This window comes from Nerophis lumbriciformis, linkage group LG03, assembly GCF_033978685.3.
Source record: "Nerophis lumbriciformis linkage group LG03, RoL_Nlum_v2.1, whole genome shotgun sequence".
NCBI lineage: Eukaryota > Metazoa > Chordata > Actinopteri > Syngnathiformes > Syngnathidae > Nerophis > Nerophis lumbriciformis.
The window spans coordinates 60,284,519-60,302,500 of NC_084550.2; the positions used below are offsets into that span (position 1 = coordinate 60,284,519).

Here is a 17,982-nt window from a genome sequence, read left to right on the forward strand (position 1 = left end):
GGCAGTGCCTTTAAGGCACGCCCCCAAGACTGTGGTCCGGGCGGACTACGAGATGTAATGACTGATGAACACCTTCGTTCGATAATGAAGGTTGCCTCAGCTCAAAGCCTGAGCCTCAACATTAATGAACTAGCATCCAAGAAAAGATGGCAGGTAACTGGCTTGGGCACATCAGATTAGTCCTGAATGGTTGGTTTATTCATTGTTATTTCATTTTAAAATGTATTAGCCTGTGGAAAAAGTTAATGTTGATATTTACCTCAGAAGGCTGCAAATAGAAAAGAGGCATTCAATTTCTATTTAAATTGTATTTGATATGCCATTGATATTTTTTAATTATTATTATTATTATTTGAAACTCGATATTGCATGTCACTATAAAGTTATATAAGCCTTGCTTGTTCAATATTCAATGCAAAACTTGTTTGGGTCCCTATTAAAAGGTTAATTTGTTCAACCTTGGCCCGCAGCTTTGTTCACTTTTAAATTTTGGACCACTCTGTATTTGAGTTTGACACTCCTGCTCGAGAAAGCATCCGATTTGAGGGACGTCCGGAGACTAGCTTTTCTCTAGTGACTCAAAGCGCTTTACATAGTGAAACCCAATATCTAAGTTACATTTAAACCAGTGTGGGTGCCACTGGGAGCAGGTGGGTAAAGTGTCTTGCCCAAGGACACAACGGCAGTGACGAGGATGGCAGAAGCGGGGATCGAACCTGCAACCCTCAAGTTGCTGGCACGGCCACTCTACCACCCGAGCTATACCGCCCCAGTCATCTATTATGAAATGTAAACGCAAAAGTTGTGTTAGAAAAATAAATGTTATTCATTATGATAACCAGGATGTGTTCTCTCACTCCCGCAAAGTCAACAAATGCTGCCAAAAGGTGTTGGAAACTAACAACGCTATCCGAGCTGTCGTGTTCAATTAGCCTTTTCATTAGTAAACCCGCGAAAGTAGTCGTGCAATTCGGGTTATTCAAGTCATGCAAACCACATGCTACTTGGATAGCTTGCACTTGCACCCACTTGTCTTTTTATGTTGTTTTATTTCCAGTTGAAAACAGTTCAGCGGATTTGCGTGGAGAAACCAACGTTTAAACGGCACCGTTCAAAAACGCACGAGAGACAAGAACTTTGTTTATGCGGTCACGCCACACAGCACATAGGGCTGTGAGCGCATCTGTTTTTATTAGCACAAATCAACCACGGACGCATTTCAGCTGTGCATGTCAGCCTTCAATAATAAAAACATGCGTGTAGGAAATAAGACAATTAGGCCAAACGCAATAATTGAGGGCACAGCTTAACATGTATAATCAAACCTTATTTAAGCAAAAATATGATTTATTCGATTACTCGATTATTAACCATTCGATATAATACTCGATTATTAAAATATTCTATAGCTGCAGCTCGAGTCGGCGCCACTTTACTTCTGACATCTCCTGCTCAGACTCGTCCAGACACGCACGGTTGCAAGTCCGCCGACAAGTAAGTGAAGTATGAAGGCTGTTGTTGTTTTTCCAGTGACGCTGGCGAACCGGATGCGGAGTTCGGAACGACGGCAGAAATCTACGCATACCGGGAGGAGCAGGAGTACGGCATCGAGACGGTCAAAGTGAAAGCCGTAGGAAGGCAGAGATTCAAAGTGCACGAGATTAGAACTCAAGCCGATGGGTAAGTTGGCATTGCCTAAAACAGGGGTCGGCAACCCGCGGCTCCGTAGCCGCATGCGGCTCTTTGATCACTCTGATGCGGCTCAGCAGCTTACTTGCTGAACCCCCCAATTTTGCCGTGAGACTTCCGGATTTCAGTGCCTCTTGCAGAAAACTCCCGGGATTAATATTCACCGATTTTCACCTTTACAGGTATAATAAGGGCGTGCCATGATGGTACAACATTTGGCGTCCTCTACAATCTGTATTAACAGCGTGCCAGCCTAACACTTGTTATACAATATACATCTTCTGCTTGCACACGTACGTGACAGCAAGGCATACTTGGTCAACAGCCACACAGGTTACACTGACGGTGACCATATAAAACAACTTTAATACTCTTACTAATAATGCGCCACACTTTGAACCAAACCCAAACAGGAATGACAAACACATTTCGGGAGAACATCTGCACCTTAACACAACATAAACACAACAGAACAAACACCCAGAATCCCATGCAGCCCTGACTCTTCCGGGCTACATTATACACCCCTGCTACCACCAAACCCCGGCCCCACCCCAACCCTGCTCCCTCACACATCAAACCCCCCCCCCCCCCCCCCCCCCCTTCTCTGTGCGTCGGTTGAGGTGGGCGGGGTTTGGTAGCGGGGGGGGGGTGTATAATGTATCCCGGAAGAGTTAGGGCTGCATGGGATTCTGGGTATTTGTCCTGTTGTGTTTATGCTGTGTTACGGTGCAGATGTTCTCCCGAAATGTGTTTGTCATTCTTGTTTGGTGTGGGTTCACAGTGTGGCGCATTATTAGTAAGAGTGTTAAAGTTTTTTTTATACCGCCACCGTCAGTGTAACCTGTGTGGTTGTTGACCAAGTATGCCTTGCTGTCACCTACGTGAGCAAGCGGAAGCCCCATACAAAGTGTGGCTGATCAGGCACGCTGGTTGTAGTGGGTGCTGTTTGCTGTACCATCACGGCACGCATGACGCTGACAAGTGCCATTCATTTAAAACCCGCGTGCCGTACCAGCTTTCAAATTCCATATAAAGGTGTGGGCAGCGTGACTGAGACCCCTGGATTATACATAGCACAAAGCAAAAAAAAAACTTTGTATGCAGTGTTATTTCATTTAAAATTTCCAAAAAATTTTGCGGCTCCCATTGTTTTCTATAATTTGTGAAACTGGTCAAAATGGCTCTTTGACTGGTAAAGGTTGCCGACCCCTGGCCTAAAACATTGTGAGTACATCCAAAGTAGGGTTGTTTTAATACTAAGATTTTTGTACCGGTACCAAAATGTATTTCAATACTTTTCGGTACTTTTCTGAATAAAGGGGACCACAAAAAATGGCATTATTGGCTTTATTTTAACAAAAAATCTTTGGGTACATTAAACATATGTTTCTTATTGCAATCGAAGAACACTTTTGTCCTTAAATAAAATAGTGAACATACTAGACAACTTGTCTTTTAGTAGTAAGTAAGCAAACAAAGGACAACTTGTCTTTTATTAGAATAGAATAGAAAGTACTTTATTGGTCCCTGGGGGAAATTCAGCACCACAGTTCGCTCACAATAGACAACAATAAATAATATAATATATATAATATAAAATATATGAATAATATAAATATATTTTACATATATTCCACATTTAAGTGCAGTCAAGAAGCCGATTAGTAAGTAAACAAACAAAAGACAACTTGTCTTTTAGTAGTAAGTAAACAAACAAAGGCTCCTAATTAGTCTGCTGACGTACGCAGTAACATATTGTCATTTCTTGTTCTATTATTTTGTCCAAATTATATAGGACAAGCTGTAAAAATGGGGACCGGTACTTTTTAGAGGCGGTGTAGTACCAGATATGATTCATTAGTATTGCGGTACTATACTAATACCGGTATACTGTACAACCCTAGTCCTTGAACACAAAAAAATATATATAAAATATTTAAATCAGAGCCAATGGTACTTTTTGCTCATGTTTATTTATTTTACACTGGTGACTATATTTTGCAGAAAATGTTTTATGTATTAAAAGAAAATAATAAAATATTGCTACACCGCCAATGTGTTTTTGCCTGATTATAATTACGATCAAAAATGTAATCATCAGGCATGAGAAATCTGTTTTTTTAAACCTTCACTTTCGCGTCTAAAATATCACTTCTGTGTTTTTTAATGAAATATAAATAAAATAGGATGTAAACAAAATGTGTTGAACGCTCGCCTCAGCCGCATATGCTTGTTAAAGTACCAATGATTGTCACACAAACACACACACTAGGTGTGGCGAAATTATTCTCTGCATTTGACCCATCACCCTTGATCACCCCCTGTGAGGTGAGGGGAGCAGTGAGCATTTTTTCCACCCCTTGATGCTGAGTGCCAAGCAGGGAGGTAACGGGTCCCATTTTTATAGTCTTTGGTATGACTCAGCCGGGGTTTGAACTCACGACCTACCGATCTCAGGGCAGACACTCTAACCACTAGGCCACTGAGTAGGTAGCAGGTAGTAGGTTTAGGCTGTTCCTCTTGCCTAAACGCCTCACTAAGTTGACTGCTTTCTACTCTGCTGCTAATCATAGTTGGATGATTACAATCTGAATACAGTTAGTTCCGAACCAGTTGTAGCTGTAGAGAATTTATTAGTAGCCAAAAAGGTATATTTGTGACGTAACAGATGTTAACAAAAGTAACAACATATATTGCCGAAGGGGGCGTGGCTACAGGACAGAGTTGCCAAATGGTAAACGTTTTCTAAGTTCTTTGCATACAAACCCCGTTTCCATATGAGTTGGGAAATTGTGTTAGATGTAAATATAAACGGAATACAATGATTTGCAAATCTTTTTCAACCCATATTCAGTTGAATATGCTACAAAGACAACATATTTGATGTTCAAACTGATCAACTTTTTTTTTTTGTTGCAAATAATCATTAACTTTAGAATTTGATGCCAGCAACACGTGACAAAGAAGTTGGGAAAGGTGGCAATAAATACTGATAAAGTTGAGGAATGCTCATCAAACACTTATTTGGAACATCCCACAGGTGAACAGCAAATTAGGAACAGGTGGGTGCCATGATTAGGTATAAAAGTAGATTCCATGAAATGCTCAGTCATTCACAAACAAGGATGGGGCGAGGGTCACCACTTTGTCAACAAATGCGTGAGCAAATTGTTGAACAGTTTAAGAAAAACCTTTCTCAACCAGCTATTGCAAGGAATTTAGGGATTTCACCATCTACGGTCCGTAATATCATCAAAGGGTTCAGAGAATCTGGAGAAATCACTGCACGTAAGCAGCTAAGCCCGTGACCTTCGATTCCTCAGGCTGTACTGCATCAACAAGCGACATCAGTGTGTAAAGGATATCACCACATGGGCTCAGGAACACTTCAGAAACCCACTGTCAGTAACTACAGTTGGTCGCTACATCTGTAAGTGCAAGTTAAAACTCTCCTATGCAAGGCGAAAACCGTTTATAAACAACACCCAGAAACGCCGTCGGCTTTGCTGGGCCTGAGCTCATCTAAGATGGACTGATACAAAAATGAAAAGTGTTCTGTGGTCTGACGAGTCCACATTTCAAATTGTTTTTGGAAACGGTGGACGTCGTGTCCTCCGGACCAAAGAGGAAAAGAACCATCCGGATTGTTATAGGCGCAAAGTTGAAAAGCCAGCATGTGTGATGGTATGGGGGTGTATTAGTGCCCAAGACATGGGTAACTTACACATCTGTGAAGGCGCCATTAATGCTGAAAGGTACATACAGGTTTTGGAGCAACATATGTTGCCATCCAAGCAACGTCACCATGACGCCCCTGCTTATTTCAGCAAGACAATGCCAAGCCACGTGTTACATCAACGTGGCTTCATAGTAAAAGAGTGCGGGTACTAGACTGGCCTGCCTGTAGTCCAGACCTGTCTCCCATTGAAAATGTGTGGCGCATTATGAAGCCTAAAATAGCACAACGGAGACCCCCGGACTGTTGAACAACTTAAGCTGTACATCAAGCTTAAAAATGTATCTCCTCAGTTCCCAAACGTTTACTGAGTGTTGTTAAAAGGAAAGGCCATGTAACACAGTAGTGAACATGCCCTTTCCCAACTACTTTGGCACGTGTTGCAGCCATGAAATTCTAAGTTAATTATTATTTGCAAAAAAAAAAAAAAAGTTTATGAGTTTGAACATCAAATATGTTGTTTTTGTAGTGCATTCAATTGAATATGGTTTGAAAAGGATTTGCAAACCATTGTATTCCGTTTATATTTACATCTAACACAATTTCCCAACTCATATGGAAACGGGGTTTGTACATGTTATATAATTTTACATTACATTTTCAATGATAATAATGTTAGTAAACGATCTACTAAAAAAACTAATAATCCTGTGGTAAAACATGACATGTACAGTCGTGGTCAAAAGTGTACATACACTTGTAAAGAACATCATGTCATGGCTGTCTTGAGTTTCTAATCATTTCTACAACTCTTGTTTTTTTGTGATAGAGTGATTGGAGCACATACTTGTTGGTCACAAAAAACATTCATGAAGTTTGCTTCTTTCATGAATTTATTATGGGTCTACTGAAAATGTGAGCAAATGGGATTTGCTTACATGTCCCTTGGCAAGTTTACCTGCAATAAGGCACTTTTGGTAGCCATCCACAAGATTCTGCTTGAATTTTTGACCACTCCTCTTGACAAAATTGGTGCAGTTCAGGTAAATGTGTTGGTTTTCTGACATGGACTTGTTTCTTCAGCATTGTCCACACGTCAGGACTTTGGGAAGGCCATTCTAAAACATTAATTCTAGCCTGATTTAGCCATTCCTTTACCACTTTTGACGTGTGTCATTGTCCTGTTGGAACACCCAACTGCGCCCAAGACCCAACCTCCGGGCTGATGATATTAGCTTGTCCTGAAGAATTTGGAGGTAATCCTCCTTTTTCATTGTCCCATTTACCCTCTGTAAAGCAGCAGTTCCATTGGCAGCAAAACAGGCCCAGAACATAATACTACCACCACCATGCTTGACGGTGGGCATGGTGTTCCTGGGATTAAATACCTCACCTTTTCTCCTCCAAGCATATTGCTGGGTATTGTGGCCAAACAGCTCCATTTTTGTTTCATCTGACCACAGAACTTTCCTCCAGAAGGTCTTATCTTTGTCCATGTGATGTCAGAAGAAACAAAAATTGAGCTGTTTGGCCACAATACCCAACAATATGTTTGGAGGAGAAAAGGTGAGGCCATTAATCCCAGGAACACCATACCTACTGTCAAGCATGGGGGTGGTAGTATTATGCTCTGGGCCTGGGCATTACATTATGTTCTTTACAAGTGTATGTAAACTTTTGACCATGACTGTAAGTGTCAAAAATAGGTTGGTAAATGAGAATAAATCTAAAGATAATATATAAAGTACAAATGAACCCAATTGCAGGAAATGTAGTCTTGATTTTCAAAATATTCTTTCGGGCCTTGCATGGCTGCAGTTCGTAAATTTTTACTTTTTTTTTTGTTGTCGTCAGTTTTTCTCTTGTTTTCTCAAAGGGTGCACGCGTGCCTGAATCATTCAATGACATCTAAAATTTGAAGTATTACAGATAACAAAGCAATATAGATTTTAGTCCATATCGCAAGTCTCGAGATGATGAACCATTTTGTCAAAGTGCATTGTGCTACTTGTGTTTGGCCCTTCAGGATCCGACAGGCCAAAGTCCAGATCCTTCCAGAACGCGTCCTTGCCGATCCCCTGTCTGCTGTGCAGCTCACGGCCCTCTCCAGGCTCCTCACGCACCCTTCCTCCAGGCCCCTCACTCAGAGCTGCAAGCAGGCCCAATGCTGGTGGAACAACTACCGACAGGTGACTTTTTCCACACAACTCTGGAACATGCGCACTATTATGATTATTATGATTATTTTCTTTAATTAGGGCAGGGGCAATGCCGAGCTCCACAAGAACCCGTTTTTTCTTCTATATGTTTGGGCACCTTTTTGAGGCCCTGAACATGGACAAAAAGTCCCCATAGGTTGCAGGCGTGTCAATTATGGCAAAAAAAAATTATTTAGGGGTTCCCGAACATGACATTTCAAAAATGTGTCTCTCTAGCACCACCTTTAGAATTAGTCCCACTTACTAGTTTCATGTTTCGAAACGAAAATCGCAGGAGACGTCGACCCATGCCCAGGAACCCATGCCTGAAAACTAACAGGAAGTCGGGTGTCTTGGTTTTCGTCTTCACCTCCTGGTACCCTAGCACCTCCAAAACCCTCAAATCTAAACTCCAAACATCCTTGAACAAGCTAGTCAGATTACTTCTAGACCTCCACTCCAGATCCCACCTCACTCCTACCCACTTCTCCAAAGTGGGCTGGCTCAGAGTGGAGGACAGAGTAAAACAACTTGCACTGAGCCTAGTCTATAAAATCCGCTACACCTCCCTGATACCGAAGTACATGTCAAACTACTCCTAGAGACTTTGACCAAATGAGTCAGGGTTAAAATGACAGATACTACACATATAAGCGGTGATAAATTAAGAACACATTTTTCCTACGCCCTAAGATGTGGGCGTGGTATGGCACCAAACTTTGCTCCGATGGTTTTTGGCCATTTTTGGGCAAAAAAAAAGGGGTCGTACTTTCAGGAACTCCTCCTAGGGACTTTGACAAAATGAGTCGGGGTTAAAATAACAGATACTACACATATAGGCGGTGATGAATTGAGAAAACATTTTTCCTACGCCCTAAGATGTGGGCGTGGTATGGCGCCAAACTTTGCTCCGATGGTTTTTGGCCATTTTTCGGCACAAAAAGGGGGTCGTACTTTAAGGAACTCCTCCTAAGGACTTTGACCAAATGAGTCGTGGTTAAAATGACAGATACTACACATATAGGCGGTGATAAATTAAGAACACATTTTGTCCTACGCCCTATGATGTGGGCGTGGTATGGCGCCAAACTTTGCTCCGATGGTGTTTGGCCATTTTTCGGCAAAAAAAAAGGGGGTCGTACTTTAACAAAGTCCTCCTAGGGACTTTGACCAAATGAGTCGGGGTTACAATGACAGATACTACACATATAGGCGGTGATAAATTAAGAACACATTTTTCCTACGCCCTAAGATGTGGGCGTGGTATGGCACCAAACTTTGCTCCGATGGTTTTTGGCCATTTTTGGGCAAAAAAAAAGGGGTCGTACTTTCAGGAACTCCTCCTAGGGACTTTGACAAAATGAGTCGGGGTTAAAATAACAGATACTACACATATAGGCGGTGATGAATTGAGAAAACATTTTTCCTACGCCCTAAGATGTGGGCGTGGTATGGCGCCAAACTTTGCTCCGATGGTTTTTGGCCATTTTTCTGCAAAAGAAAGGGGGGTCGTACTTTAACGAAGTCCTCCTAGGGACTTTGACCAAATTAGTCGGGGTTAAAATGACAGATACTACACATATAGGCGGTGATAAATTAAGAACACATTTTTTCCTACGCCCTAAGATGTGGGCGTGGTATGGCGCCAAACTTTGCTCTGATGGTGTTTGGCCATTTTTCGGCAAAAAAAAGGGGGGTCGTACTTTAACGAAGTCCTCCTCGGGACTTTGACCAAATGAGTCGGGGTTAAAATGACAGATACTACACATATAGGTGGTGATAAATTAAGAACCCATTTTTTCCTACGCCCTATGATGTGGGCGTGGTATGGCGCCAAACTTTGCTCCGATGGTTTTTGGCAATTTTTCGGTAAAAAAAAGAGGGTCGTACTTTAATGAACTCTTCCTAGGGACCTTCACCAATTGCGTCGGGGTTAAAATGACAGATACTACACATATAGGCGGTGATAAATTAAGAACAAATTTTTCCAACACCCTAAGATGTGGGCGTGGTATGGCGCCAAACTTTGCTCCGATGGTTTTTGGCCATATTTGGGCAAAAAAAGGGGGTCGTACTTTCATGAACTCCTCCTAGAGACTTTGACCAAATAAGTCGGGGTTAAAATAACAGATACTACACATATAGGCAGTGATAAATTGAGAAAACATTTTTCCTACGCCCTAAGATGTGGGCGTGGTATGGCGCCAAACTTTGCTCCGATGGTTTTTGGCCATTTTTCGGCAAACAAAGGAGGTCGTACTTTAAGGAACTCCTCCTAGGGACTATGACCAAATGAGTCGAAGTCAAAATGACAGATACTACACATATAGGCGGTGATAAATTAAGAACAAAATTTTCCTACACCCTAAGATGTGGGCGTGGTATGGCGCCAAACTTTGCTCCGATGGTCTTTGGCCATTTTTCGGCAAAAAAAAGAGGGTTGTACTTTAACGAACTCCTCCTAGGGACTTTGACCAAATGAGTTGGGGTTAAAATGACAGATACTACACATATAGGCGGTGATAAATTAAGAACACATTTTTCCTACGCCCTATCATGTGGGCGTGGTATGGCGCCAAACTTTGCTCCGATGGTTTTTGGCCATTTTTCGGCACAAAAAGGGGGTCGTACTTTAAGGAACTCCTCCTAAGGACTTTGACCAAATGAGTCGTGGTTAAAATGACAGATACTACACATATAGGCGGTGATAAATTAAGAACAAAATTTTCCTACACCCTAAGATGTGGGGCGTGGTATGGCGCCAAACTTTGCTCCGATGGTTTTTGGCCATTTTCCGGCAAAAAAAAGGGGGTTGTACTTTAACGAACTCCTCCTAGGGACTTTGACCAAATGAGTCGGGGTTAAAATAACAGATACTACACATATATAGGCGGTGATAAATTGCGAAAACATTTTTCCTATGCCCTAAGATGTAGGCGTGGTATGGCGCCAAACTTTGCTCCGATGGTTTTTGGCCATTTTTCCGCAAAAAAAAGGGGGTTGTACTTTAACGAACTCCTCCTAGAGACTTTGACCAAATGAATCGGGGTTAAAATAACAGATACTACACATATAGGCGATGATAAATTGCGAAAACATTTTTCCTATGCCCTAAGATGTAGGCGTGGTATGGCGCCAAACTTTGCTCCGATGGTTTTTGGCCATTTTTCCGCAAAAAAAAGGGGGTTGTACTTTAACGAACTCCTCCTAGAGACTTTGACCAAATGAGTTGGGGTTAAAATGACAGATACTACACATATAGGCGGTGATAAATTAAGAACACATTTTTCTACGCCCGAAGATGTGTGTGTGGTATGGTGCCAAACTTTGCTCCGATGATTTTTGGCCATTTTTGGGCAAAAAAAAGGGGGGTCGTACTTTAACGAAGTCCTCCTAGGGACTTTGACCAAATGAGTCGTGGTTAAAATGACAGATACTACACATATAGGCCGTGATAAATTAAGAACACATTTTTTCCTACGCCCTAAGATGTGGGCGTGGTATGGCGCCAAACTTTGCTCCGATGGTTTTTGGCCATATGTGGGTAACCCCCCCCCTCTAGGGGAGACCGAAAGCAATGGATGTCGAGTGGGTCTGACATAATATTGTGAGAGTCCAGTCCATAGTGGATCCAACATAATAGTAAGAGTCCAGTCCATAGTGGGGCCAGCAGGACACCATCCCGAGCGGAGACGGGTCAGCAGCGTAGAGATGTTCCCAGCCGATGCACAGGCGAGCGGTCCACCCCGGGTCCCGACTCTGGACAGCCAGCACTTCATCCATGGCCACCGGACCTAAGGAACTCCTCCTAGGGACTATGACCAAATGAGTCGAAGTTAAAATGACAGATACTACACATATAGGCGGTGATAAATTAAGAACAAAATTTTCCTACACCTTAAGATGTGGCCGTGGTATGGCGCCAAACTTTGCTCCGATGGTCTTTGGCCATTTTTCGGCAAAAAAAGAGGGTTGTACTTTAACGAACTCCTCCTAGGGACTTTGACCAAATGAGTTGGGGTTAAAATGACAGATACTACACATATAGGCGGTGATTAATTAAGAACACATTTTTCCGACACTCTAAGATGTGGGTGTGGTATGGCGCCAAACTTTGCTCCGATGGTTTTTGGCCATTTTTGGGCAAAAAAAGGGGGTCTTACTTTCAGGAACTCCTCCTAGAGACTTTGACCAAATGAATCGGGGTTAAAATAACAGATACTACACATATAGGCGGGGATAAATTGCGAAAACATTCTTCCTACGCCCTAAAATGTGGGTGTGGTATGGCGCCAAACTTTGCTCCGATGGTTTTTGGCCATTTTTCGGCACAAAAAGGGGGTCGTACTTTAAGGAACTCCTCCTAAGGACTTTGACCAAATGAGTCGTGGTTAAAATGACAGATACTACACATATAGGCGGTGATAAATTAAGAACACATTTTTTCCTACGCCCTATGATGTGGGCGTGGTATGGTGCCAAACTTTGCTCCGATGGTGTTTGGCCATTTTTCGGCAAAAAAAAGGGGGGTCGTACTTTAACGAAGTCCTCCTAGGGACTTTGACCAAATGAGTCGGGGTTACAATGACAGATACTACACATATAGGCGGTGATAAATTAAGAACACATTTTTCCTACACCCTAAGATGTGGGGCGTGGTATGGCGCCAAACTTTGCTCCGATGGTTTTTGGCCATTTTTCGGCAAAGAAAAAGGGGGTTGTACTTTAACGAACTCCTCCTAGGGACTTTGACCAAATGAGTCAGTGTTAAAATGACAGATACTACACATATAGGCTGTGATAAATTAAGAACAAATTTTTCCTACGCCCTAAGATGTGGGCGTGGTATGGCGCCAAACTTTGCTCCGATGGTTTTTGGCCATTTTTCGGCACAAAAAGGGGGTGGTACTTTAAGGAACTCCTCGTAGGGACTTTGACCAAATGAGTCGTGGTTAAAATGACAGATACTACACATATAGGCGGTGATAAATTAAGAACACATTTTTTCCTACGCCCTATGATGTGGGCGTGGTATGGTGCCAAACTTTGCTCCGATGGTGTTTGGCCATTTTTCGGCAAAAAAAGGGGGGTCGTACTTTAACGAAGTCCTCCTCGGGACTTTGACCAAATGAGTCGGGGTTAAAATGACAGATACTACACATATAGGCGGTGATAAATTAAGAACCAATTTTTCCTACGCCCTAAGATGTGGGTGTGGTATGGCGCCAAACTTTGCTCCGATGGTTTTTGGCCATTTTTCGGCAAAAAAAAGGGGGGTCGTACTTTAACGAAGTCGTCCTCGGGACTTTGACCAAATGAGTCGTGGTTAAAATGACAAATACTACACATATAGGCGGTGATAAATTAAGAACACATTTTTTCCTACGCCCTATGATGTGGGCGTGGTATGGTGCCAAACTTTGCTCCGATGGTGTTTGGCCATTTTTCGGCAAAAAAAAGGGGGGTCGTACTTTAACGAAGTCCTCCTCGGGACTTTGACCAAATGAGTCGGGGTTAAAATGACAGATACTACACATATAGGCGGTGATAAATTAAAAACAAATTTTTTCCTACGCCCTATGATGTGGGCGTGGTATGGCGCCAAACTTTGCTTCGATGGTTTTTGGCCATTTTCCGGCACAAAAAGGGGGTCGTACTTTAAGGAACTCCTCCTAAGGACTTTGACCAAATGAGTCGGGGTTAAAATGACAGATACTACACATATAGGCGGTGATAAATTAAGAACAAATTATTCCTACACCCTAAGATGTGGGCGTGGTATGGCGCCAAACTTTGCTCTGATGGTGTTTGGCCATTTTTCGGCAAAAAAAAAGGGGGTGGTACTTTAAGGAACTCCTCCTAGGGACTATGACTTTGTGGACGCCGTCTATGCGCCACATGCTGTAAGTCTTTGCTGTCGTCCAGTATTCTGTTTTTGTTTACTTTGTAGCCAGTTCGGTTTTACTTTCGTTTTGCATAGCTATCCCTATGCTTCATTGCCTTTTCCTTTCTGTTTTGTTAATTTTTGGTTTAAGCGTTACATACCTTTTTTTACCTGCACGCCGTCTCCCGCTGTGCTTTGCATATTGGGATCACGACAAACCATCCTTGACGCGTTCCGACTTCTACAAAGCAATGAACTATCTGCTGCCACCTACTGATATGGAGTACTACATGGTTACCCTGCCGAGCTCCACACAGCACAGACACTAAGCAACGGCACATTATTTGCAGATTATAATTATTGAGTTGCAAATAATATTTTTTGGACTAAATTAGGTGAAGTTGCATCATTTCCCACGACACACCAGACAATATTTAGTGTGCCGGGGCACAGTGGTTGAAAAACACTTCCCGAGAAGGAACGTAGTTTAATTACATTTGTGCTCGTCTCCTGTTCTTCACAGAGGAAGTTCCACTGTGCCGGTCTGACGCCATGGCCGCCGTGGGTCTACGCCCTCTATGACTCCGTGAGAAGTGCCCGCCTGCTGCATGTCTTAGAATATGGATATAAACCAGAGAGGGGGGGTCTCTTCTGTCCCTGCAGGAGTCCCTCATGAACAGAGTAAAGAAACAACTGCACGAGTGGGACGAGAATCTGAAGGATGACTCTCTGCCGACCAACGCCATAGGTTAGCTTCAGCTCTGTTTATAGCACGTGGATGGCCGACACACACACACACACACACGCGCGCCATTTGTCTCTTTGTTTGTGTTGTGCGTGTTCTCTGTCCTTCCTCCTTGTCGTCCCTCTCTCCTTCCTCCCCTCCTGTCTGGTTACTGTCAGACTTCTCCTACAGAGTGGCAGCCTGTCTGCCCATAGACGACACACTGAGGCTCCAGCTGCTGAAGATTGGCAGCGCCATTCAGAGGCTTCGCTGTGAGCTGGACATCATGGACCGGGTAAAAAAAAAAGTTTAAAGCCACTTGTGTGCATGAATAGCAGGGCACTCTGCCGCTAAGGATTCTCATAGCCCGGTCTCACTCGTTAGACAAAATCTGTGGCATCGGGTTTTTATTAGGGCCGTCAAAGTTAACGCGATAATAACTGTAAGTTCCTTTTAACGGCGCAATTTTTTTAAACACACAAGCATCCGGACTCCTTTTTGCCCTCGTGGAAAATGTAATGGCGTCCAGGTGGAGTTGAGCCACAAGCAGGAAAATAACGAGCAGAAATGCACAAAGAAAAAGGTACATTTTGGAAATCCCAGATCCAAAATCAAGAGAAGTTGTTATCCCGACAGTCTTCTACACTGCAAAAAGTCAGTGTTCAAAAAAAAGAAAAAAAATGAGGGGTATTTTATTTGAACTAAGCAAAATTATCTGCCAATAGAACAAGAAAATTCGGCTTGTCAAGACTTTCCAAAACAAGTAAAATTAGCTAACCTCAAAGAACCCAAAAATCAATCAATCAATCAATCAATGTTTATTTATATAGCCCTAAATCACAAGTGTCTCAAAGGGCTGCACAAGCCACAACGACATCCTCGGTACAAAGCCCACATAAGGGCAAGGAAAAACTCACCCCAGTGGGACGTCGATGTGAATGACTTTGAGAAACCTTGGAGAGGACCGCATATGTGGGTAACCTCCCCCCTCTAGGGGAGACCGAATGCAATGGATGTCGAGTGGGTCTGACATAATATTGTGAGAGTCCAGTCCATAGTGGATCCAACATAATAGTAAGAGTCCAGTCCATAGTGGGGCCAGCAGGACACCATCCCGAGCGGAGACGGGTCAGCAGCGCAGAGATGTTCCCAGCCGATGCACAGGCGAGCGGTCCACCCCGGGTCCCGACTCTGGACAGCCAGCACTTCATCCATGGCCACTGGACCTGTACCCCCCTCCACAAGGAAGAGGGGAGCAGAGGAGAAAAGAAAAGAAACGGCAGATCAACTGGTCTAAAAGGGGGGTCTATTTAAAGGCTAGAGTATACAAATGAGTTTTAAGATGGGACTTAAATGCTTCTACTGAGGTAGCATCTCTAACTGTTACCGGGAGGGCATTCCATAGTACTGGAGCCCCAATAGAAAACGCTCTATAGCCCGCAGACTTTTTTTGGGCTCTGGGAATCACTAATAAGCCGGAGTTCTTTGAACGCAGATTTCTTGCCGGGACATATGGTACAATACAATCGACAAGATAGGATGGAGCTAGACCGTATAGTATTTTATACGTACCGGTAAGTAGTTAAACCTTAAAGTCACATCTTAAGTGCACAGGAAGCCAGTGCAGGTGAGCCAGTATAGGCGTAATATGATCAAACTTTCTTGTTCTTGTCAAAAGTCTAGCAGCCGCATTTTGTACCAACTGTAATCTTTTAATGGTAGACATAGGGAGACCCGAAAATAAAACGTTACAGTAGTCGAGACGAGACGTAACGAACGCATGAATAATGATCTCAGCGTCGCTAGTGGATAAAATAGAACGAATTTTAGCGATATTACGGAGATGAAAGAAGGCCGTTTTAGTAACACTCTTAATGTGTGACTCAAAGGAGAGAGTTGGGTGGAAGATAATACCCAGATTCTTTACTGATTCGCCTTGTGTAATTGTTTGGTTGTCAAATGTTAAGGTGGTATTATTAAATAAATGTCGGTGTTTAGCAGGACCGATAATCAGCATTTCCGTTTTGTTGGCGTTGAGTTGCAAGAAGTTAGCGGACATCCATTGTTTAATTTCATTCAAAAATACCTTAAAATAAGTAGTATATCCTCTCAATAACAAGTGCACTTTTCTTGGTAGAAAAAAAATGAGACCTTCTTGATCAATATGTTGAAAAATATTCTTAAATGAAGTAAATGCTAGTGCCATTATCTTGACATAATGATATGCGCTCGGCATCATGATTTTTTTTCATGCTTGAAGTAAGAAATTATTACTTTAAAAAAGTAGTTTTATACTTGTGAGTGTTGATGACACAGCTTTGCAACAGTTGATATTCTAGTCTCAAGCATGTTTTACTCAATATAGGTCATCAAATCTCAGCAACAAGCTGTAATATCTTACTGAGATCTTTTAGGACCAAAACACTTAAAACAAGTAAAACCCTGTTTCCATATGAGTTGGGAAATAGTGTTAGATGTAAATATAAACGGAATACAATGATTTGCTAATCCTTTTCAACCCATATTCAATTGAATGCACTACAAAGACAAGATATTTGATGTTCAAACTCATAAACATAATTTTTTTTTGCAAATAATAATTAACTTAGAAATTCATGGCTGCAACACGTGCCAAAGTAGTTGGGAAAGGGCATGTTCACCACTGTGTTACATCAATTTTTCTTTTAACAACACTCAGTAAACGTTTGGGAACTGAGGAGACACATTTTTGAAGCTTCTCAGGTGGAATTCTTTCCCATTCTTGCTTGATGTACAGCTTAAGTTGTTCAACAGTCCGGGGGTCTCCGTTGTGCTATTTTAGGCTTCATAATGCGCCACACATTTTCAATGGGAGACAGGTCTGGACTACAGGCAGGCCAGTCTAGTACCCGCACCCTTTTACTATGAAGCCACGTTGATGTAACACGTGGCTTTGCATTGTCTTGCTGAAATAAGCAGGGGCGTCCATGGTAACGTTGCTTGGATGGCAACATATGTTGCTCCAAAACTTGTATGTACCTTTCAGCATTAATGGCGCCTTCACAAGATGTGTAAGTTACCCATGTCTTGGGCACTAATACACCCCACATACCATCACAGATGCTGGCTTTTCAACTTTGCGCCTATAACAATCCGGATGGTTCTTTTCCTCTTTGGTCCGGAGGACACGACGTCCACAGTTTCCAAAAGCAATTTGACCGTCAGACCACAGAACACTTTTCCACTTTGTATCAGTCCATCTTAGATGAGCTCAGGCCCAGCGAAGCCGACGGCGTTTCTGGGTGTTGTTAATAAACGGTTTTCGCCTTGCATAGGAGAGTTTTAAGTTGCACTTACAGATGTAGCGACCAACTGTAGCTACTGACAGTGGGTTTCTGAAGTGTTCCTGAGCCCATGTGGTGATATCCTTTACACACTGATGTCGCTTGTTGATGCAGTACAGCCTGAGGGATCGAAGGTCACAGGCTTAGCTGCTTACGTGCAGTGATTTCTCCAGATTCTCTGAACCCTTTGATGATATTACGGACCGTAGATGGTGAAATCCCTAAATTCCTTGCAATAGCTGGTTGAGAAAGGTTTTTCTTAAACTGTTCAACAATTTACTCACGCATTTGTTGACAAAGTGGTGACCCTCGCCCCATCCTTGTTTGTGAATGACTGAGCATTTCATGGAATCTACTTTTATACCCAATCATGGCACCCACCTGTTCCCAATTTGCCTGTTCACCTGTGGGATGTTCCAAATAAGTGTTTGATGAGCATTCCTCAACTTTATCAGTATTTATTGCCACCTTTCCCAACTTCTTTG

At 42.6% G+C, this 17,982-nt stretch overlaps 1 protein-coding gene across 1 annotated transcript in view; it reads left to right on the forward strand.

Annotated features, from left to right (window-relative positions):
* crbn (cereblon) overlaps positions 1-17,982 on the forward strand; it is a 49,111-nt gene that overhangs the window by 17,464 nt on the left and 13,665 nt on the right. The window contains exons 4-8 of the mRNA XM_061940363.2: positions 1,531-1,680; positions 7,395-7,557; positions 13,974-14,036; positions 14,114-14,198; positions 14,354-14,469. Of these exons, the coding sequence (XP_061796347.2) occupies positions 1,531-1,680; positions 7,395-7,557; positions 13,974-14,036; positions 14,114-14,198; positions 14,354-14,469 (577 nt within the window). The remainder of the gene's footprint in view (positions 1-1,530; positions 1,681-7,394; positions 7,558-13,973; positions 14,037-14,113; positions 14,199-14,353; positions 14,470-17,982) is intronic.